This window comes from Sitophilus oryzae, unplaced genomic scaffold (genome assembly GCF_002938485.1).
Source record: "Sitophilus oryzae breed Bouriz unplaced genomic scaffold, Soryzae_2.0 scaffold_1440_pilon_pilon, whole genome shotgun sequence".
Lineage (NCBI taxonomy): Eukaryota > Metazoa > Arthropoda > Insecta > Coleoptera > Curculionidae > Sitophilus > Sitophilus oryzae.
The window spans coordinates 3668739-3692878 of record NW_022146105.1 but is presented as its reverse complement, the minus strand read 5'-3'; the positions used below and the strand labels follow the sequence as shown (position 1 = coordinate 3692878).

Below are 24140 nucleotides of genomic sequence, written 5' to 3'. Positions count from 1 at the left end.
TATTAACATGCCTATCAAAAATTTTAGCTTAAATTTGATGGCAATTTTCAAATGCGATTCTACGCTTACTTTATTTACTTTGCCTGAACTTTCCACGCTAAATATGCTTTTTTTAATATATAAGTGGCAAAGACTTAGCAAGGCAGGTTTAAACGCCAATGGAAACCAAGATTAAGCATGCTTGAGTCCAGGTTAACGGTTAAGTAAATATTTTTGCTAGCTTCTCCTCCATTATAAAACACGTTTTCGGCCTTATCTGTAAGATTTTATAACATTTAATAAACATTATTTTACGGAATGGCTGGGGGAAAGCTTAAACTGTTTATCTAATTTACTATAAGGCGCAATATTTTTATAATTATCCTTGTTCGTCTCTTGTATTCGCTAGCTTACATACAGGACGTTTATAGAAGGTCCAAAGTAATAAATATAGTTCAAAATATGAATTTTTTTTATCGAAGTGAAACTTCTTTACGCGCGCTGGGAGTAAAAATTCAAGGCTGAGACACATACAGCTTAGAAATCATATATGTATAAATATTATATACAGGGTGAGTTCTAAATAAGTTCAAATATTTTTAGGGGTATTATATTTCGACTCCAGAAACACGATTATGAGGTTTTTTCGTGAAAAGAAAATTTTGAAAATTTGGAATTTTTTGAACTTTTTTTTAGTTTTTAATTAAAAAATGTAATTTGTTGATAATATGACAGCATAGGTAGTAGATTAAATTTACAAGAAAAAAAATTCAAAAAAGATCCAGTGATTCTCAAAATTTTAGCAAAAAATCATTTTTTTTGGAAATTTTCAAAGTAAAATATCTTGGTTATTTTAGACTTACTTGAAAAACGGTAAAGAGAAAATATGTTTCTTTTATCGAGATATACCCGCCCTGAAAGTATTTGCACTTATTTAAGACTCACCCTGTATAATACGTATATGTTAGATATATGTACGTAGTGATGCGACGTGTGTTTGTAACCAGTCCACGTGTTTATCAAAAATATTGACATTTTAATACAAATTTTGTGAAAGCGAATGAAATTATTTTTTATGAATGAAATTGTTTTCTGATTATTTCATCAACTAATATGCAGGAGAATATCCATTACACTCAGCTATATTCCTAATGTAATTTATCATTATCTTTCACTGGTAAATGAAAAAATAAATAATCTACGAACTAGTTTTTTTTTTAATTTTTAATTCCAATTTAAAACCCATAGGTTTAGAATTTTTTTGGTTTGCTTATTACGATTTTTTTTGTGAGAACCTTTTTTAGGACACTATTAGAGATTTTTCGTCCGACTAAAAGAAATATTTGAGAATATTTTTTTCAGCAGGGATAACTAGGGGACTGAAAAAAGAAGGAAAGCATAATGTTGAATTTCATAACGCGCCAAGGTAACAAAACGGGAATATGTCGTTTTCCAAGATTATATAGAAAGGCATGTGACGAACACACTTCACATCGGAGTTTGAGGGTCTCATTAGAGTATTGAGGGTCTTTCTAGTGACTTTTCAATAGTTAAGATGCTTCAGCCACCTGCTTTATTCACTATTGATATTTTTTTCGGGGCTATTTTTTACACGCTTCCAAGCCCCGGTGCTTTCGAATGTACTTAAATTTAGTTTTCTTATATACAATGGCCTATATTTTCTTATTTTACGTCTTTTAATTAGTAAATAATAGTAGCTCCATAAAAATCGACGATTTCACCAGAATCCCAATTTTCATGACTGAAAAATTGTCTATTGCATTTTCGGCTATTTATTACACATTTTTAAAGGCCCTAGAAGGATTGTAATCATAGCAATAAAATTATGAAGATTTCAGCATTTGTAGAACTTTTTATGTAGGTTCAGAATATATACACCTTTAAAGGCTTAGATATTATTTGGTTTGGGAGAAAATTAATTTTTGAATCCTTGTTTTGAGTTATTTTTGATGAGGGTTAAAACGTTTCCTACATCCATCACTGTTCTCGTAAGACTACAGTGGCATATATTTTCTTATTCTACGCATTTTTAATTAGTAAATAACAACAATAACAGAAATCGCCAATTTTCACGACTATATGTATGGAAAACTGTTGAGAAATTAATCCATTTTTGGTTATTTATGTTTTAAGATTTCAAGGCACTTAAAACCAGTAGCGTAATTTGAAATGTGAGGGACCCCCGCAAGATTTTTTTGGGGCCCTTATATTAAGATAAAAAAACACACTAAAAACATAATATAGCTTTATGTAAGTATATCAAGTAATTTAAAATATAAAAACAAAAAATAAACTTATTCCACATAAGAAAAATAATAATAAATGAACATAAAAAATAAAATTGTTAGTCAAATTTAATAATGCATGATTAAATTAACTTGGTTAAAAAATGTGTGTTTAAAATTAAAATATACTACATTAACAATGTAGCTTAAAAATTAAAAAGTCAAAATTTAAATATTAGTTAAATATTTTTCATTTTATTCCCTTTTAATTTTGGAAATTGTAGGGGACGCTGTTCATATACCGGGTGCGTCCCAAAAGTGGCTGACCCCCTATAACTTTTTTATTTTTTTAGATATAAAAACGAGATTTGGTATGTTAGTATATGATATAAATTAGGATTGATTGACGTATTCAGTTGTTTTCGCTCACTTCCTGTTTCACCGGAAATGACTACAACTTTTGATTTTTAAATGGCACCCTCGGTATTTTTTTACTTTATTCGATAGAAAATGACATTCTGAATAGAATGACATAACATAGGTCAACTTTTGACATTCTCGCTTAATAAAAAATTGTATTTTAAAATTCAATCTAGAGTGCCATGGCTATGTTAAAAACACTAATTCTACATCAAGGAGCCTTGGAAAAATTGATTTGTTCGTCTAATGTTTTTAGTGTCTTGTCCTGGCCAGTTAGAAAATGCACAAATCGTATTTTTAATCATATCTCAATTTTTTCAAATGGAACGAGGGTGGCACATTAGCATATATGGAAAAAGCATTTTTTTACGAATAATTTGATACCACACACTTGGTATTTCGAGTCAAATTTTCGTTACGAACCGCAAGTTATAATTTCAAATAAACCATATGAGAAAATGTCAAAAGTTGACATATGATATGTTATTCTATTCAGAGTGACATTTTCTAACGAATAGAGTAAAAAAATACCGGAGTGTCATTTAAAAATCAAAAGTTGTAGTCATTTCCGGTGAAACCGGAAGTGACCAAAAACAATTAAATACGTCAATCAATCCTAATTTATGTCATATACTATCATACGAAATCTCGTTTTTTTAACTAAAAAAATAAAAAAGTTATAGGGGTGAGCCACTTTTGAGACTTACCCGGTATATAAATGTATTTAGTAAATAAAATTGGAGGAATAAAGTTCTATTCATATATAATTCAAAAAGAAACAACTCTTTCAAATAGAATTCTTCAAAATTAGGCTTCAGAAACGCATTCATTTATTAAAAACCGTAAATGGGATCATAAATATTTGAAAATATCAAAATTTGAAGGAAATCTTATGTTGATTTTGAAGACATACGCTTTTACAGTACGTCTGTCCGTTCTGTAGCTACGGGGTATCCGTGAGAGGGGAAACGATATTAGAGAACAACGGCATACGGTCGAGTCGGCCGCTGCTGGCACGTATACGTAGACGTAAAGAATCTTTTACGTGTATAAAAAATAAAAAATATAAGAAATGCGCATGCGTACGTAAACGTTTACGTGTTTGTAGGCCGACTCGACCGTATGCCGTTGTTCTCTATTCTCTCGATGTTTTTCGTAAAAAATTAGACGACGCGTCCCGTCAATAAAACTTCGACAAATTTGCAAGTAATAATGTAATAAAATGAGTGGGCGGAGCGATTTGCGGTGACGTATTCGTCAAGTCGACGTATAAAATATATTGCTGTTTATTTAAATGTTTTTTGTCCGCATTCCTTTCATAGACACAGATCCAGCAGATTTACTGTATTAGCTCAAATGTTTTCTAAAAAAATATATTTCTCAAACCTTTGTTTCAGCATGATTTTACCTTACATATTTAAACAGGGTGAGTCTTAAATAAGTTCAAATATTTTCAGGGCTGGTAGATCTTGATAAAAGAAACATATTTTCTCTTTACCGTTTTTCAAATACCTAGGTCCAAAATAACCAAGTTATTTTACTTTGAAAATTTTCAAAAAAAAAAGATTTTTTGCTTAAATTTTGAGAACCACTGGATCTGTTCTGAGCTTTTTTTCTTGTAAATTTAATTTATTACCTATGTTGCCATATTATCAAGAAATTATGTTTTTTAACTAAAAACTAAAAAAAAAATCAAAAAATTCCAAATTTTCAAAAATATTTGCATATATTTAAGTCTCATCCTGTTATAAATAGAAAATTTTTGATTTATGATAAATTTGACTGTGTCTTCTGGAATTCCGACGTCTTGTCAAATTGTACATAATAAAAATTTCTCGGAAAGACTATGAAGAAGGGATTCGTGTAAATATCCGGAATAAAAAACGTCTTAAAATTGATAGGAAGTCGAAAGAGCGATTGTTTGCGTTAAAAATTTACAGTCCTGAAAAATCCTTAAATGATAAAAAACCTTATTACGATGCATCGTACGTTCGCATAGGTAATTTCCGTTTTGTTTTCAGAGTTAAAACCGGAGGGTCGATATTCCCACTCAGCGTTTTGATAAAATTAAGTTAAAAATGACAATGCGAAAACGTATAAAAATATTGTCAAGTTTGCTTTGCCGATTTAGTTCGTTTAGTAACCTAATATAATAGTCCAGACAACGCTGTTTTTCACGATTCGTTACCAATGATCCTGATTTTCCCTTTTCCCTTTTTACCCAAATATTTCGCAAAAATAAAGAGAACATGCCAATTGCCAAAAAAAGAGGTCCTTATTTTTTCGCCCGATGTATTCTATAATTCAATAATAAAATCAAAACATTTATACTTATCAACAATGATTTTATTTAAGCTGTTGACATTATAAGCTGGCTGGCAGAAAGGTAGTAATAGTAGCGTTAAAAATATGAAAACTTTTGTTGGAAATTTTATGTAGATACACATTAAAATGCATGCTTAGATATCTTGGTTTCGTGAAAAAAATATTTTTTTGGACTGGTTTTGAGCTATTTTTAATGATAGTTAAAACGTCTACATCCATTGCGGTTCTCGTAAGACTACAGTATGGCCTATATTTTCTTATTCTGTCTTAATTAGCAAATAACAACAGTTTTAACAAAATCGGTGACATGACCAAAATCCCCAATATTTTCACAACTAAATGTATGGAAAAAAGTCGAAAAAAATTACCAATTTTGGGCTATTTTTTACACATTTTTAAATGCCTTAGAAAAATGGTAAACGTAGTCATAAAACTATGGAAATATCAGTATTTGTAGAAAATGTTATGTAGATTCTGAGTATATACACCTTTAAAGGCTTAGAAGTGCTGTGTTTTTTTGAGAGAATTAACGCCCTCTACACCTATTAATGTTTTCGTAAGACAACAATGGCCTTTATTTTCTTATTCTACGTCTTTTAATTAGTAAATAACATCAGTTTTAGCAAAATCGGTGGCATCACGAAAAACGCCAATTTTCACGACGATACAGGGTGAGTCTTAATTAAGTGCAGATATTTTTAGTTGTAGCATATTTCGACCCCAGAAAAACGTCTATGGGTTTTTTTTCGCGAAAAACAATTTTTGAAAATTTGGAATTTCTTTAAAAAAAATTTGGAAGTTATAAAAATGGAAAATAAAAAAAAAAACATAATATTTTCATAATATGGCAACCAAATAGGGAGTATATTAAATTTGCAAGAAAGAAAATCCAGAAAAGATCCAGCGGTTCTCAAAATGTAAGCGGAAAATCATTATTTTTATTCTCAAAGTAAAATAACTCGGTTATTTTGGACTTGTTTGAAAAACGGGAAAGAGAAAATATGTTTCTTTTATCGAGATCTACCAGTCTTGAAAATATTTGCAAATATTTAAGACTCACCCTGTATATGTATGGATGAAAGCCGAAATTTTTTTTACACAGTTTGAAAGGCTTTAGAAAGATAGTAATCATAACCATTATGAAAATTACAGCATTTGTAGGCAATTTTTTTAAAGGCTTAATTAGCTTGGTTTTGTAAGAACATGTCAATTGGCCAAAACAAGAGGTCCATATTTTTTTCGCCTGATGTATTCTAAAATTTAATAATAAAATTAAAACATTTATACTTATCAACAATGATTCGATTTGATTTTATTTAAGCTGATAATATTATAAGCTGGCTGGCAACGGCACTGAATATTCGGCCGCATACCTGATATCATACAGAATATAAACTTGGCGATAATGAATCATTTTCATAAATCAATATGCCCAAACGGTGGCCTTTGTAAATGCAATTATTGTGACAAGCGGTATAACATTCTGGTATGTATTGGTAAGGGTGGAGCGTGTGATTCTATTATGTGGCCATAGAACATGTTTAGCGTAACCAGATATTAGAGGAATATTGTACAGTTTGTCTGCTGCAAATACTCGAAGTGTTGTGTTTTACTCCTCTCATTTTTTGTCATAGACAAGCTTAACTTATTTCAAATAAATGATGTTAATGTAAGAATATTATCCATCTTTATTATGTCTTTTCTTCCAAAAACTGTACGAAAAAAAACTCACAAAAATAATCAATTTTTGATATTTTTTATGCGTTTTTAAAAACTCTTTTGAGTAATTGTAAGCAGACTAGTTCAATTTTTAAATTTTCTGATTTTATAGGAAATTTTATGTGGATTTGGAATTTTGGGAAAATTTTTTGGATCTTTGTTTTTAGTTATTTTTGATGATAAAAACGGTAATGATAAAAAAATAAGGTTAAAACGTCTCCTATATTATCAAACTCCCTTTGAATTGATGACTACATTTAAATCACCAATTTTCGTGACTATACAGGGTGTCCCAGAAATAAGTGCAAGTATTTTAAGGGGTGGTAGATCTGCCCATAAGAAACATATTATCTCTTTACTATTTTTAAAATAAATTTATAATAACCGAGTTATTTAAATATTTAAACAAATTAAAAAGGGTAATATTTTGAGAGCCGCCGGCAGCAATCAATAATCAGCCCCAAATACCAAATAATTAGACTTGACAAGCGGCACTCAAAAGTTTTTCAATATTTTCGGAAAAATGTCAAGAAAAATATAAAATTTTCAACTTTTATTTTTCACAAAAAAAACCACATGGGCGTGTTTGGGGTCCAACTATACTACTATTTAAAATATTTGCACGTATTTCTGTGACACCCTGTCTATGGAATAATTTAAAAAATTGTCCTTAGCATTCTGTTATAATTATGAGACTATTTTTTTATTCAAATACATTTATAACATCGAGCGTAAAATTTTGAGCATGTTTTTTGTACTTATTTTAAATCAATTTTCAAGACTGCGATTAAAGTAATTTTCTTAGAAATAATTTTTGTTTTAAGGGTTAGTAATTGCCGGAAAAATGTAAAATGCAAAATTTATACACGTTGGTAGTTAATTAATCGAAATAGAGGCCGGATTTGGTAAAAATCGCTCCTCTCGCATGCATAGCAAAATCCAAACAATGGTGAAAGTTGTCACAACGGTGCGCAAATATTGGTCAGAAGACCACTGGTCCGCGGTCTAGAATGCACCGGGGCACAGGTCAGCTATTTTGCCGGAATTTCATAATTAATATACTTTCATACCGGAAATATCTTCTTCATTTAATATCGACGGCCAAAGACCATTTATTCGCTTTTTTTTATTGCGGCTTTTCTTCCATTACGTGAATTTTACCGATTTAACGTTTTTAGGCGGAGCAGTTTTACAAACGGTTATGTCAAAATCATTTTTTAAATATGTAGCTTTCTTTTGTTTCGTTTATTTAAAAAAAAATTATATCTTTATTAAAACTCTTTGCAGTTAGCATTTTTTCTAGACTTTTCTTTTTGGTTTGTTAATATTTAAAACACTCGTAATGTGTAAATAGAAAATTTTCAGTGTTGGTATTATATTAATCAAATTATTTAAATCAAGTGATTTTTTTAATTTAATCAAGTTAATTAAATAAAAAAAATTTAAAACCTTATAATAAATCGAATAATAACTGTAAAAATAAAAATATTGTTTTAGAAAACTATAAAATATTTCTATAACAGATATACCTTATATTTATTCATCAAATAAAATGTCACACTTGATATTGTCACGTTTAAATACTTCTAATAAATCGAAAAATAATTATAAATGTTATAAAAATGTATAAAAAATTATGATATCTATTCATAGTAAATTAAAATGTTGGATCAATTTTTGAAGTAATTTCGTTCAATCCGTTAGACCTCTAAAGGGCAGAGATTTATTTTGAATCAAGGCTTTCTTTTTTTCAAGAAATCATACAAGTGACAAAAATCCGCTGTTCGAATACATTTAATTCGCGAACTGTAGTACTTGGTTCCCCTTCTGATGTTATACTATATCTTCATTCCCAAGAATCTATAATCGTTGTCAGAAAATTTGCTGTTTTATATCTTTTTTGAAACAGCTGTATGTTGATCAAGATAACTTCTGCCTTCTTCAATTTATCTTCTAGTTTTTTATCTTCAAATTTCTACCGACATTTCGATCTGCACATAAGTACTTGATATTAAATAATACTACTTTCATTCTCGACTTAGCACTATTTCGGGACAATAGTGTATTGTTTTATTAGCAGTAAAAATTATATTTTTTGACGGCTTCAAGCTAGTCCGATGTTACAGGGAGGCACATAAAGTACGTTTTCACTTCGAATAGAACATATAATTTTTTTTCAAACGTTAAAAATAATTTGTTAATCAATATCAAACGTTGCAAATAATATAAAAATAATACCTTGTAAGTAATTATATATCGAGCAGCAATTTGTACACTCGTCGAATTTTACACTTAATATCAGTTTAATAATATATTTTTGTACTTTTGTTATTAGGCGTGAAAGTGCTTTACTTTTATGCCTAGGCGTTAAAATGACAAATATTAATACTTTTGTGACGTTTGAAAAAAAAATCGAGCGACTTTCATGGGGAATATATTGGTGACCAATTTAGAAAAATGACACACGTCGTAGAACGGTTAATATACAGGGTGTCCCAGAAATTAGTGCAAGTATTTTAAGGGGTGGTAGATCTCGATAAAAGAAACATATTTTCTTTTAATCGTTTTTCAGATAAGTCCAAAATAACGGAGTTTTTTTAATTTGAAAATTTCCAAAAACAAATATTTTTTGCTAAAATTTTGGGAACCGCTGGATTTTTTCTGGATTTTCTTTCTTGTGTTGCCATATTATCAAGAAATTATGTTTTTTAACTAAAAATTTTTAAAAAAATTCCAAAAAATTTTCCAAAAAATTCCGAATTTTCAAAATTTGTTTTTCGTGAAAAAAACCTGATAGGCGTGTGTTTCTGGGGTTGAATTATACTACCGGTTAAAATACTTGCACTTATTTCTGGGACACCCTGTTATCATATATGTTATCTGTATCGGGCAGAGTTACGAAGATTTAGCCATTTAGGAAAGTCCTAATTTTGTTTGGAAGTCCGATTTAAATATTGTCTTCTATTAAAATACATAAAATATTATTTAAATAAAGAAAAATATTTAAATAAAAAATCTGATATTTTATTTTTATTTTTTAAATCATGACTTTTGCCAGCGCTGTAAATTTCACAGCTTGCAGGTCATGCTTCTATGTTCTGCTTAAAGCTTGATTCCTTTGGATAAATATTTAGCTTTGAAATTGAACAATTCTTATAATGGTTTAGAGGAGGAAAAAATTGATTCCTCCAATTTTTAAATTATTTTTTTTAAATAAGGCAATTATTTTAATATACAATAATTTATTTAGTAAAGGAATTTAAGCCTTTACTTTTTTTTTATAAATTCAACGTCAGATTTTATCTTTTGTGTGGGCATTACCATAGAATATCGTCATTTTTCTTCTACGACCGCAAATTATGAAATTTACATATTTCTTTAATTAATTGTATTAGAGAAAAAAATTCGTTATAAGCGAAGGATTTTTATTTGTCCTTAATTTAAACGAAATGCAAATAGCCGCAGAAACAATTAAATGGGATTTAAATCGAGAAAGGAAACCACTTTTTAAAGATTGCACTGTCACAATTTCATTTTCTTATGCTTTTCTAACCTTTTTTTACTTGTTTTCTTGCGTCCCGTTAAATATGGTTTAAACTCGATATTTCTTAGGGCAAAACTAGCTCCTTAGATCTGAAAGCAACACCAGCGTTAAATATCGAGGTATTTAGGAACGTTAACACTAAATTAGGACTTTATTAGATAATTTATTTAATGCAAAGGTACCGTAATCGAGAACTCGATTCAAAGGATTGGATTTCAAAAAGGAGTTTTCTTTTAAATTGAAAAGCTCTTTCTTATAGTTTTCTATTAAATTACTTTGGAGATGGACCTTTTGATCCAAACAACTTTCATCTGTGAAAGTTGTTTTTATCTGTGTAAAAAAATTATATCTAAAAATTTTAGATGTCCTTGCCTATCAACTTTTAAAATCATAGGGTTTGAAATAAAACTCAGGTTTGTTATATTTGATTATTTTTTATGTACATGTACAATACATTGGGTTCTTAATTTTTAATACCAAAACCGTTCCAATATATATCTAGGTATCCGAATACATTTACACTAAACGTAGAGTTAATTATATAATATATTTAATGTAAAGGTATCGTAATCAAGAATTCACTTCAAAGAAGTGGATTTTAAACGAGTCCTTTTAAATTAGAAATAGTCTATTTCGTTACTTTTTCGAAGTGAATTCTCATTCGTCTACAAACGTGTTTTAGTTGATCTCTAACTAGATGAATATCATATTCATGAAACTAATATATGGGAAGAATATACAATGCGGTCAAAAATAGATGACCAAAAAGGAAAATCAAGTTTCAAGTAGGACAATTAAGGTCAGTTCTTAACAGTTCTGACTACATTGACTTATTTAAGCAGGACGTCCTGTATATTACAAGGTTCTTTATTCTTTTAGATTTAATTGAAAATAAAAAGAAAAGTTCTACTTTTCAATGTTTATGTAATTTAATTTTTGTAATATGTAATTGGAATTGAAATTGGAAATATATTGGAAAATTTAATTTGACTTGACTAAAACGCCTAATACCCTGTTAAAACTTCCTTAGCCCGAGAAAAGAAAAACATAAGTACTATATTTTATTTGTAATTTTGATGTCAAGAGGATTTTCTACTATTGATTAATAGTTTTATATAGAAAAAGCAGTACATTTTCCACTAAATAATACTTGTTTTGTTTAATTATACCGCGATTCCAAATTTTGTGTTTTTCAATATTACTGAGTGAACTGGCAACGTAAAGTCTTTTCTGTTATTATTAATTTTCTAGAATTTTGACCAAAAGATTTATTGCACTTACGAAATTTGTAAGTGTTTGGGAAAATAATCGAAAACCTCAGTGGTTTCATACCACTTTCTTCATAGAGGTATTAGAAAAAAAAATAAATCTCTGAAAATTGAAATATGTTAACAGCATATTTTGTAGATTAAAATATGTATATTTACTAAAAACTGTCTCTGATAAAAAGATTTTTATCTGAATGTATGAAGTTTAACCTGCAAACTTCTGGTCACCCTGTATATATGCGGACTTCACTTAGTATTATTTTCACACAATTCTCGGCTGAATTCCGTATCAGAGTTTGTGGCAAAGATCCAACTTCAATTGGAAAGTTATTTCTTGCATATTAGTCTTAAGTTTAATTTAAGTACCGTATATTTACATTTATTTAATATTAGTTTAGATTGTACTTACATAAATATTACCATATGATAAAAATAGAGGAAGAAAATTAAAGGTATTTACCCTGTTGTAGTGCTTTATAAGGAAAGCTGCATACATTTTTTATATCTATATATTTTTTATCATACGGCCTGGAATATTTATCTCGCTATATAAAAAAGCTACATACTTTATTTAGCCGAACGTTCTACAATTTGCAAAAATCGTCAGTTTTAACAACTTCAATACAGAGTGATTAAAATAAGGGAACTTGCTTGTTTGGCACCAGATTTTTTGGCACAAGAAACTCAAGTTGAAAAATACCATAACAAACAGCTGGTTAAATTTTTCATCATATTTTGGAAGATTTTGGAAATAATTTATGAGGATATAATCACTCTGCATTAGATATACTATATTAACAGAGTAAAATAAATAACGTAAAATAAATTTTTTGAATTATTTTAATTTATTCTAGAAAAAAATATATCTTAGCTAAAACAGTGCCTACTTACTTATCGGTAAATTTTGATTCTTAAATATTTTCCATTAACAATTACAATGTGCATTTTAGATAAATAGTTTACAATTGGCTAAAATAATCATTCATTCAACTTTACTCTTTATAATCTGGTGATCTAGTAAATAGTTCATTCAATTAAAATCTCAGTCTTTATATTTTAAAATAGATTATACATATAAACAATTTTACACTAAAGCGTCCCATTGTTCTTAACTTACAGTTAACATGTCTTAATTCTTTAAACTAACATAAATGTAGAAATTATTTTACTCTATTTAAACAATTCACCGAAAATATACGTATAGTATGATCTGGACAATCGAAGTTGGCAACCAGTAATCTGAAACAAGAGGAATTGTTTTATAGGAGAATATAAAATATAGATGATCTGAAATGTACAGGGTGGCTCCAAGGAAAACCAAAGTAGTTTATAGCAAAATGAAGTTTTGGGAGAATATGTAAGTTAATTGAAAGCATTTTAAATTTTAATTTACCCTGTATATAGCTTGATGTTTAGTTAAAATAACTATTGTATGTTAAGCCAAATTAAAATGTGACCCGAAAAGTTATACAGGGTAAGACATAATTAATATTGAATATTAGTCACTTTTATAAGCACATGGTACTGCTTTATTTTAAATGGAATATCCAGTATATTATTACGACATACAATGGAGAATTCATATATCTTCAAAATAATATTATGGTTACCTACCCCTTTTATTAAAATTTTGAATTTTATTTTTATTTTTAGAAAATGTTAAATATATCAAAAACCTTAGATTTTAGTCATATAATTCTCTAACGAAACTTGCCTTTATTTTTCTCCTAAAATCCGAAAATCAATTGATATATAGGATGTTCCTTTGCAACAAAAACACAACTTTGATGTGTTAACTTTTTTTGGCGACACACTGTAGAACTCTCTATATTTTTAAAAAATGCTCTAATTTAACCTACATAGTCTTACACAGAGACGCCACCCTGTATATACACAATATGAGGTACAACATTGAGAAAATAAATAAGATATCTGCAACTGACTTGTTTCTTACAACTGAATATCAAAGGGCGAGAAAATTGATTTAACTCGGAAAAAAGTAATTATTTTTCCGGTTGCCGAGAAAACGGGGAAAAGCTAATGCATTTCCTTATTTCAAATCTATCTGAACGCTTATCAGCGCTTAACGTTGTCAAAACGGTCATTTGCTGGTGCCATACGTGTGTAGAAACGCTCCAAGGTATATAATAGAGTCATGAACATCAGTTCATAACGTGTCTAAAGGTCAGAGGAAATAGAATTTTCTCAATTTCCCCCATTCGTATTGACCTATGGCCCTGGCTCTTTGACGTGTCGCTATACGAAACACTACCCTTATATCCTATATTTCATTCTAGCAACCGTTCGAAATAAAACAATTCAAATAAAGATTATGACGTAATGTCGTCAGCGAGGAAATTTAACTGCGATTTGATCCCAGAAATGATAATATTTTAAATACGTCCATGCTTTACTTTCATATAGGTGCTAAAACATATCCACTTTAAAAAAGATTCAAACTCTATTTCTAAATTTGATTTTTTTATATTTTAATGTATTTTTTATTATATAGTATTGTAAGTTTGCAATGAATAAAGGTATTTAATACAGAAATACTCTAGGAAACGTGTTACAAGCGAATTTAACAAACTAAAGCCTATTTTTTGGGCGAGGTTTGAAAATATTTCGATGGTAAATTCCGCCATTGTCAGAAGCGTAGTTTTGCGGCGTAATGCGGGTCTTCTTGAATTTTAAATGACGTATTTAGTGGAGAAGTCACTAAAATGCAAAGTGGACTGGCGGTATGCATGGCAACGGCAAAGAGAATCCTATATGCGTTTGGGGAAAACACATCAAAGACAATATGTGTTACTACGATTCTAAGACAAATTCTAGGATTTTACTTTTACCGAAGCATCTGTCTTTAGTTCCCTTTCTCTCTTTGCCCTCTGTTCAGTTTTTTCTTCTTTAATATTTGATTTGGTCGCAGTCCATTATTTTAACAAGATATATTTTCTTGGTATTTTCAGTAACTGGATAAACTCACAATGCAATAGAATATGATTCGCGTTTTATTATTCCAGTAATCACCTCAAATGTACAATACTAATTTAATATAAATCTTTTTACGTGGATACGTACCGGCATTCCTGTCTGGGTATTTTTAAAACCTTTAATAATCTTAATTTTTTTATATTGGAGACATACTGTGTCGGAAATTCTTGCCCAAATTTTTGCGGCATCCGAAACTTTTAATAAAATTCCCCACTCATTTTTTTCGCAGTTTTCTCGAACTGGAATGTATAATTTGAACACAGAAACTGCCCGATGTATTAAGTTGACGATGAATTTATGCAATTATTGTTTCCGTCGCTCTTCTTATATTTCGTGGTGCATCTGGTGTTTCTACTTTAATTTAAATTATTATTTCAGTTTAATTCAGGGTTGGCATGGTTTAAATCAAGTTATTTTTTTAATTGTGTGATTTAAATAAAAAAATCAACTTTTTTAAAACTTAATAATAAACCGAAAAATAACTGTAGAATGTGTCCTAGAAAACTAACAAATATTTCTATAACAGATATACCCTATATCTATTCATCAAATAAAATGTTACACTTGCTATAACGTTTAAATACTTTTAATAAATCGAAAAATAATTGTAAATGTTATAAAACGGTATAAAAAATTATTTGTATAACACTTACGTACTTCATATCTATTCATCAATTAAAATGTTGGACCGAAGTAATTTCGTGTGAATCTATTAGACCTTTAAACGACAGGGATTTATTTTGAAATTTATGTACACGTGACAAATATCCGCTGTCCGAATACATTTCATTCGCAAAATCTAGTGCAGAACTATGTTCTTCTGATGTTAGACTATATCTTCATTCCCGAAAATCTATAATCTTTAGAAAATATGCTGTTTCATATCTTTTTGAAACAGCTAATGTTATCGGCATCGGGCAGAGCTACGATGATTTAGCCATTTAGAATAGGACTCTAAAATTTTGGAAAAAATGTTTTCTGTTAAAATAAAAAAAATCTGATTTTTTTAAAAACATCATGATTTTTACCGACCCTGGTTTAATTTTTGTCATACTATTGAAAAAATGGGGAAAACTAGTTAAAAAATTCTCTTTTGGTTTATTTAAGTTATATAAAGTTTCTAGAATAGTCTACTTACGTTTTTTTATAGCACCGTTTTCTTGGTCAGTAAATATACTTTGACTGTCATTTTCTGAAGTTGATTTTTGTTCAGATTTGTCAATTTCATTCAAGTTGGACTGGTATTTGGCACCTGTGAACAAAACATAATTGTTAGCATATTTAATATTACTAAATATCTACATTATATTAACATAAGAATTTTTTGAGATAAAAATAACTTTATTAAGAGAATTGCCTGTTTTTATATGTGTGATAATGGAGAGAAAAATTTTCTTTAGGTGTATAAAAAGAAATATTTTTTTGGAATGTATATTAAGTAATTTTGAGAGAAATAATAAAAATGTTGGTTATCTCCAGTTGGAAATATTTCGTTCCCAGCTTAGCAGATACTTATAAACAGAAAAGAGCAATAAGGAATGGCAGAAGTTAGTAAAGAATGTATTTAATAATTTTACCGCAGTCGAAGAATGTATATGATATCTAAAAATGGAGAAAGAATTCCGCTGTTGAGCTAAAGAGTCAAAATGAAAACAGATTATTTAATGCTACTCAGCATAGAAGTTATATCGAGTTTGAGCTGAAAAAAAGTTTTTATTCTTTAAAAGAATTTTCATTTCCTTTTTAATTGCATTTAGGATTTAGAACACGTAGCACGGCCAGGGTTTATATTGAAAAGCCGTACACTTATAAAAATATTCTTCATTAAAAACAAAAACGACTTGACCATTGAGCAACGGGTTTTAAAAAACTTCAACACTCTAAACTCTTTCGACGAAATTCATTTATGGAGTTTTCTTTCAATGCCACTTTACATTAATTGCAGGATGATGCTGCTTTTTTATCGCTGCCCACTCAATATTTAAAATCGCAGCCGCTATATAAAGACAAATTCTGATGAAAAATGTAATTAGGGGCTGTTTTTTTTTTCACTTTTCCGCGGAATGTTCCTAACTCTCTAAAAATTGGATGAGGCTCTCACAACATCCTCTGGAACCATTGAAATATCTGCTAATTATCCGAAATAACTTTTCAAGGACTTGAAATACAAGTTTTGTTAATGGCGCTGTAAGTTTAAAAAAAAAATCAGAAAATATTGCATTCTCCATCTACACGAAAGTAGGAAAAAAATTGAGTTAATGTTGATAATCCTTTAACAAAACTATTATTTACTGACAAACATAAACATTTTCAGGTTAATTCTATTTTTGTCTTATTTTTGCTCTTGGGTGGGCAAAATAAATTAATGCTTCACCTGTTCAAACAGCAATATTACACGAGTTTCTGTGTAAGCGACAAAGTCAAAAGACAAAAAACAAAAAAATTCTTTAGGTGACAATACAAAGGCTGTTTCATCTTAGCGAGGGTGTTATTCAATTTGAAGGAATCTTATCTTATACGGAAACAGTCCTAATTCAATAAACTGATTTTCAGGTTTCCGCATTTCCGATACTTTCCAACAGGAAATTATGATAATTAGAATATGTGAACTAACGTTTACATTTTTACTATCTCTTATATCAAATATTAATTAATAAAAACATATTTTTTTTCGAGTCTCCTCATGTTATCCAATTTTTGCTGACGAACAAGGTATATTATTACAGGTCCATATATCAAATGCTATAGAAAAGCAAACTAATAGATGAAAGATAGAAGATCTCGTTGGAGATATGTTCGTAAAAGTCTGACAACAAAGCAAAACGCTTTTAATTTTCTTTGTTTATTTTATTGTTTATGGCTTTCCCATATCGATATGTCTTATAGGAATTTTAGTGGGAGTTTATACAAAAACTTTGGCCCTTTCTCGGTTATTGTTTCTCCGCCAGGGCAGAAGAAGCAAGCAGGACTGATTCGGAAACTTCTTAAAAACTCGAGCCATTCGTTCTGTTTATCCCAGGGGATCGTTTTTTACGATGCAATTTAATCTATGATGTTTATAAATGTTTCTTAACGTTCCATATTGCCATTTTTTCCGATTTCATTTGGTTTATACAGTTCCGATATTTTGTATTCGATTTAAATGTAAATTCTTTTTCTTTTTATCAATACTCTACGATTTTTAAATTATATACACAGTTTAGTAATCCCTCGGGTCCGATTTTACAGGGTGTCCCAGAAATAAGTGCAAGTTTTTTAAGGGGTGGTAGATCTGGCCAAAAGAAACATATTTTCTCTTTACCATTTTTAAAATAAATTGAACATAACCGAGTTATTTAATTTTGAAAATTTTAAAAAATAATGGTAACGTTTTGAGAGCCGCCGACAGCAATCGATAATCAGCAGCAAATACCCTCAGCTTGTTCGACGCCCAGTGTTGACACATCGAGTAGAATGATTTAAAAATCGTTATTTTAAAATAAATTTTAAAATTACGTACGAGGTGGCAACATTGCCTTGACTGGAAGCACTATAAACAAATTTCCGGAAAGCCCATAGAATATTTTCCGGAATACGTCAAGAAAAATATAAAATTTTCAATTTTTTTTTCGCCAAAAAAAAACTCGTGTTTCTGGGATCGAACTATACTACCAGTTAAAATACTCGCACTTATTTCTGGAACACCCTGTATAGTAATTCCTCGGGTCCGATGATATTCTTTAAATGTGCCGGGTCTATCAAATCTGGTTGGTTTAATAAATAAATATATAATTATATAAAAAATAGACAAAAGCAGGTGCTCAGATACAACATGAAATAATGGCTAATATTAAGTCAGTCCATATAATGAAGACTGAAAGGTTACATATTTTATGCAAACTATGTATTTCATGGTGAAATTGATGATATTGATCTCAAAAGTGGAAACAATCAATGTAACCTTGCGGTCTCTCTTTATCTCAGTACCTTTATCTTGATGTATAGTCAAAGAGGAAGGATGACCATAAATTGAGTTGTTTAAATCGTTGAGTCCCCAATCTTTCACTCTACTGGGCGTTTCTGTGGTTGTGGGCTTTGGTGAGGTGGATGGTGGGTATGACACTGCGACAAAAACATGCTTCAGTCGTTCGAGACTGACATACCGTTGGGATATAGGATCATTGCGGTATTATTTCATAAATACTGAACTCTTATATTTTGGAGAATATCAATTAATACTAAAATAAAGACTAGTATGCCTTTCTAATGATCCTATAACTCCAATTGCTTTAATAACTCTAAAAAAATATTGATATTTGACTTATTCTTAAATATATTAACTTATATTTTTGCAAACTGCCCACAGAATGGTTTCTTATACTGTTAAATTGCTACTTAAAAATGTTTATTGTTTTCTATAAGTATGTAGTGTTGTAGAGTTATCAAAGCGGCGACTCTAAAAGTGCTTGTAAGTAATATAAGCTAAGTGTTTACACAAAAATTTCAATTTCTGCCTCATCCGATTCATATAGCGTTAAGCTTGCTCGAAAAATAATAAAAAATTGTGTGACGAACATATTTTGGTGCAAAATCTGCTGGCAGTGTGCAAAAACTTATAAAACAGCTCTCTACAGATAGTTACAACAATAAAAAGAATTTAATAGAAAAATTTCATTAACATGCTGGTTTACATGCTACCTTATCCGTATATTTTATTTATTATGTTACACAGGTCTTATGTTAACAAGATATGCAAACTTGTAATGCGTTCATACTTGATTTATGTTTTGTATGTTGGCATTACCAAGTTAAATATGGCTTTTATTCTTATATTTACTTAGGCTAAAATCCTGTAGTCGCATTGTTTAATTTTAAAAGAAGTTAGTGACCTCCAAGATTAAAAAAATGATTTTCTAAATCTAAACATAAACTTTCAAACCTTAATAATTTCTTATTTAAGAAAACAGCACATGTTTCATGAATATTTATATTTTTGTTCATAATTTTTTCTCAAATTGTGGTATTATTAAATTGTAATTAAACCTAAACTATAAAACTAATAGGTACATTTTGAATAAGTGATTGTTATTAGGAAGGTATACAAGTATTAGATGATTTGGGTTTAGCTGTAATCCATCATTTGTATCTTAATTATAATCTGAACCTATATATACCTATTGATTTGGATACGGATTTAAATTGGTCATTTAATATGGAATCAAATATTTCCATTTTGATTAGGGGATATTATGTTCGGAGGTATAATAACAAATACATTATTGATAGACTGAGTCAGTCAGTTAAAATTGTTACAAATAATAATTAGTTTCAGTTATATTATAAAAATTCAGTAGTCTATAAAATTCATTCTATATTTTGTACTGAACTATGTTATGGTAGGTTTATTAACAAAAAATGTTTATATTTTTTGGAGGATTCATCTCTTCAAAAAAAGTAAAAAAGGTGTTATAAGTTTATATGATAGGGCAAAAATAATATGATCGGACAATAATTCACTAAATAAAGATATAAACCACATCAAAAATATATTAATAAAAAAAAAACAAACCATAGGCAGAATACACACAATACACAAGATATGCAACTTACAATTCCATCCATACGAGGCGTTTCGGAAAAAAATAAGGATAGGAAAACAATATAACATAAAAACATCCTTCAAAACACAAAATACACTTAGATCCATTTTAACCCACACTAAACCAATGAACATTGGACAACAAACAAGAAATGTAATATACAATACCATGTTAATGTTATAAATTTTATATTGGTGAAACCTCTAGACCCTTAAATGTCCGAATTAAAGAACATAAAGATTATTTTTAAGAAAGGGCGATTTTCACAAATCATTTGTCATCATGCATGAGACACAGAGCACAGAGTAGATTTTAATAATGCAATAATTATTATGAAAGAAGCGATAGCCTCTAAACAAAAAATAAAAGAGGCTTTTTTACAACAGTCTAATATAAATAAATGTCTTGCTCAGACAGCTGTAGAGGTTCACTAAATAATTGATTGTTATCAGGTAGTAATTGTTAATTTTGAAGTTTAACTTGATATAATGTCGTTTTAACAAAACGTCAACGGTTATTATAGACGTATCTGTTGAAAAAAAAAGTGTTCTTGAATAGTTGTATTTAGATATTTTAAAAAGTTTTTTTCTTTGTTCCTTGTGTTTTTTTTACTTCCCGAACCGTTAAGCATTTTTTTGTCCGTTAGGCAAATTTGTTTATTAGTAAATTATTAGTTTATAGTAAATTCACTGCTGACAAGTTTGCTACAGGAGTGTTTACAAAAAATAGTTATTTTATTTTTTAGATTTTCTTACAGGCGCAAGTGGTGAAATATCCTTAGGACTTATTTGAAGAGATGTATATTAATGTAAAACTAAAATACCAAAAAATTTGTTATTTAATGTGACCTGATTTTTGTCTTCGACATTTTGTTATGTTTTCTCCAGAATGGTAAAACTGTTAAGCCAAAATTCAAAAGGAATATAAAAGGAGACAGGGAATTTCGATATATCCTTTAAAGAAAATATATTATGTAAGAATAAATGTCTGGGTTATTTGTTTTGACCGAGAAGGAAACGAAAAAATAGGACAAAGAGTTAGGCGACTGGTTACACCGAACATACGATTCGGGGATATTAAAAAGAGAGTTGAGGCAAAATAGGACGCGTTTAGTATTTCTGACCAATCGTTGGCTCTCCGTGATATGCCCAATGCCTTTCATAAAAGCAAAGAGTTTTAACAAACCATAAACCACTTTTTAGCACACATTTGCTTTACTGCCAAATTGCAATTTGTTGTAAAAACATAAACAGATAATATATTTTTATTTTATTTTTTGTATTAATTTTGTTTAATGATTGATCTACAGGACTTTTTTTAAGTAAATTAGGTTAAGCGTTCGTACATCTAAAATTTAGGGCACAATAACAGAAGTTTCATATATATCAGTGGCTTGATCGAATATGTGTGGCAAAAAGTTGAAAATTTAGTAAACGTATAAAATATAGCTTATAAAAATAGTAAACATTTTGAAAAATTTCAGTATTTGTAGGAAATTGTAAAAAAGTATAATTTTTACACTCCTAATAAAACAATACACTATTGTTCGGAAATAGTCTTAAGTCGAGAATGAAATTAGTATTATTTAATGTCAAAGTGTAAAGTATTTACTGCAGATTTAAATGTCGGTAGAAATTTGGAAAGAACTAGAAGATAAATTGGAGAAGGGGAAGTTATCTTGATCATCGGTACAGCTGTTTCAAAAAAGAGCATATTTTCTGACAACGATTATAGATTCTTGGAATGAAGATATAATCTAACATCAGAAGAACCTAGTTCTGCACTTTGCGAATGAAATGTATTCGAAACGAATGATTGAGATGAATAGATATGAATATATATTATAATATTATTTTCCGACTTATTAAAAGTAATTAAACGTTACAATAGCAAGGATAACATTTTATTTGAGTGATGAATAGATATAGGGTATATCTGTTATTGAAATATTTTTTTAGTTTTCTAGGACACATTTTTATTACTTTTACAGTTATTTTTCGATTTATTATAAAGTTTTAAAAAAGTTGATTTTTTATTTAAATCAACGATAAAAATATAAAAATCCCTTGATTTAAACCACAGGTATATAACGTCGGAAAGCGTGAAATCTGTATAAAGTTTCCCAATATAAAGTATGTATATATGAGATAGAGAATTATGTGGTATACCGGTTAATATGTAGTATGACTGTATGGTCATTTCCTCGTTAACGTTATTATTCTAATTGGAATTATTCCGACGCTACTGAACTAGTTAAGTCTAGTAATCAGCGCCGGCTATGCCACGACCTCAGCACAACCACGATGTGACAATTCGGCGCGCATGGAGACATATTCATTTTCATTTTATCGTTGATGAATTGCTGGATTTGAACAGTGACACTGATTGAATGGTACAACTCGATTAGATACGGTGTTGAACGACTGGCTTGAGCGCCGTGAAATTTGTCGCCGATCCTTTATATTGCTACTGAAGAAGAAATGTCATCTGATCGACGAATTTCACTCCTGACGTACGCCAATGAAAGTGTATTTCCATACACACTTTTTCTTTTTCCCCTTCCGAACATTTTTAAGGGTTTATATTGCGGAAAATGTGTCAGAAAAAACTTCCATTTAGCACTGGCACTTTTACCTATTTTACTGTTTGAAATTTACACGCCGTAGACGTTTTTTTTATTGAAACGCAAGATCTCTATCGTAACATTTTATACATTACAAAATAGTCAAATCTCTTCTTAAATACAGGGTGGTTCTAATTGTATTCGGGAAACTTCCACAGCATATTTTACCGATAAAAATAGGTAAAAAAGTTCGTATAAATGTATGTTCTAAAATGTTTCGTTTTGGAGATACAGGGTGTAGAAGTTTCATTTTGATTTCAATTTTTTCCAAATAAATTCTGAACTAACGTCAATATTTGTATGGAAATTGCTGTCTTCGAGTTTTTTGACATGGGAAATTTGACTTAGATGTCAATGTGATTCCTACTTGTAGGGGCCGCCACCTAGATTTTTTAAAACCAAATCAAATTTTCATCCGTACCTATAGAAAACTGTTGAATGGAAACATTTATTATTTCCCAATTAACCTAACCAAATATTAGCGTTGCTTCACAAATTATTTTGAAAAGCTCTAATTAAAAATGTATCTCAGAATCTAAGCATTTTAGGACATAAATGTATATTTACTTACTTTTATGTGTAGAATATGCTATCGAAGTTTCCCGAATACAGCTTGGACCACCCTGTATACAGAAATTTTATTTTAATTGCAAAAGAAGGTTTTATGTATTCCTAAAAATTGTATTGAAGATCAGGGGTGGATGGGGAAGTGGAAACCGGCCCGGGAAAAACAGGCAACCCGCCCAAATCCACAAAAAACAAAACGACCATAACGAAGAAACATATTTTATTTATTAATATATAAGTAAGGGTGTTTTTCGCTCGTCCGAAACAGCTCTTTTGCTCTTTGCCTGCGGTTTTTTTTAATTGAATTGTCTTGATCAAAATTTTCGTAAAAACCGATATTGGGTCGGACATCTGAATTTTTACTACAAAATGGCTCAGTTTTTCAGGGTTCTACTGCTTTATTTCCATTATCGATAACGGTAATTTGATCTTGAATAGGCTACAATTTTGAGTCACGATTTTGAGAAACTTTAAGACTTCCTGATACATTCAGTTCAGCTGACCCAATCCTCTGTGAAATACATTATTTTTAGCTTTTCGGATATATACATACTTTCTTACTCATTGTAGAAAGAAAATCTCTCTTTTCTGCTACAGCAGCAACCTCCTCGTATTCCTGTGTTTTTGACTGAATGAACCGCAGTCGCCATTAAAACTGTAGCATTTTTTAGGTTATTATATAGTTCTTATCACGAAACTTTTCCTCTATACTTTTCTACATTTAGCATCTTGTATGATAATGCCATGAATCAAAAGAAAAAAACCTAGGCAATACCTAGGCAGTGGATATGTTCTGATGTAATGCTATGTTACAGTCGAAAATAAGAATATTTGGATGTTCGAGACATATTAATATTTTATTATCTAATCTAGTTT

General features: G+C 29.5%; 1 protein-coding gene across 2 annotated transcripts in view; it reads right to left on the bottom strand.

The window, feature by feature from the left end:
- Positions 1-10688: 10688 nt before the first annotated feature.
- The window catches only part of LOC115876826 (neurotrimin-like), a 167587-nt gene continuing 154135 nt past the window's right edge, over positions 10689-24140 (bottom strand). Inside the window, exons 8-10 of one of the 2 annotated variants that reach the window (XM_030892796.1) lie at positions 18462-18596; positions 15634-15747; positions 10689-12740 (exon numbers count right to left, since the gene is read on the bottom strand). In XM_030892796.1, coding sequence (XP_030748656.1) covers positions 12685-12740; positions 15634-15747; positions 18462-18596 — 305 coding nt within the window. In that variant the 3' untranslated portion in view covers positions 10689-12684. The remainder of the gene's footprint in view (positions 12741-15633; positions 15748-18461; positions 18597-24140) is intronic. The other variant, XM_030892797.1, reaches the window with a different exon arrangement.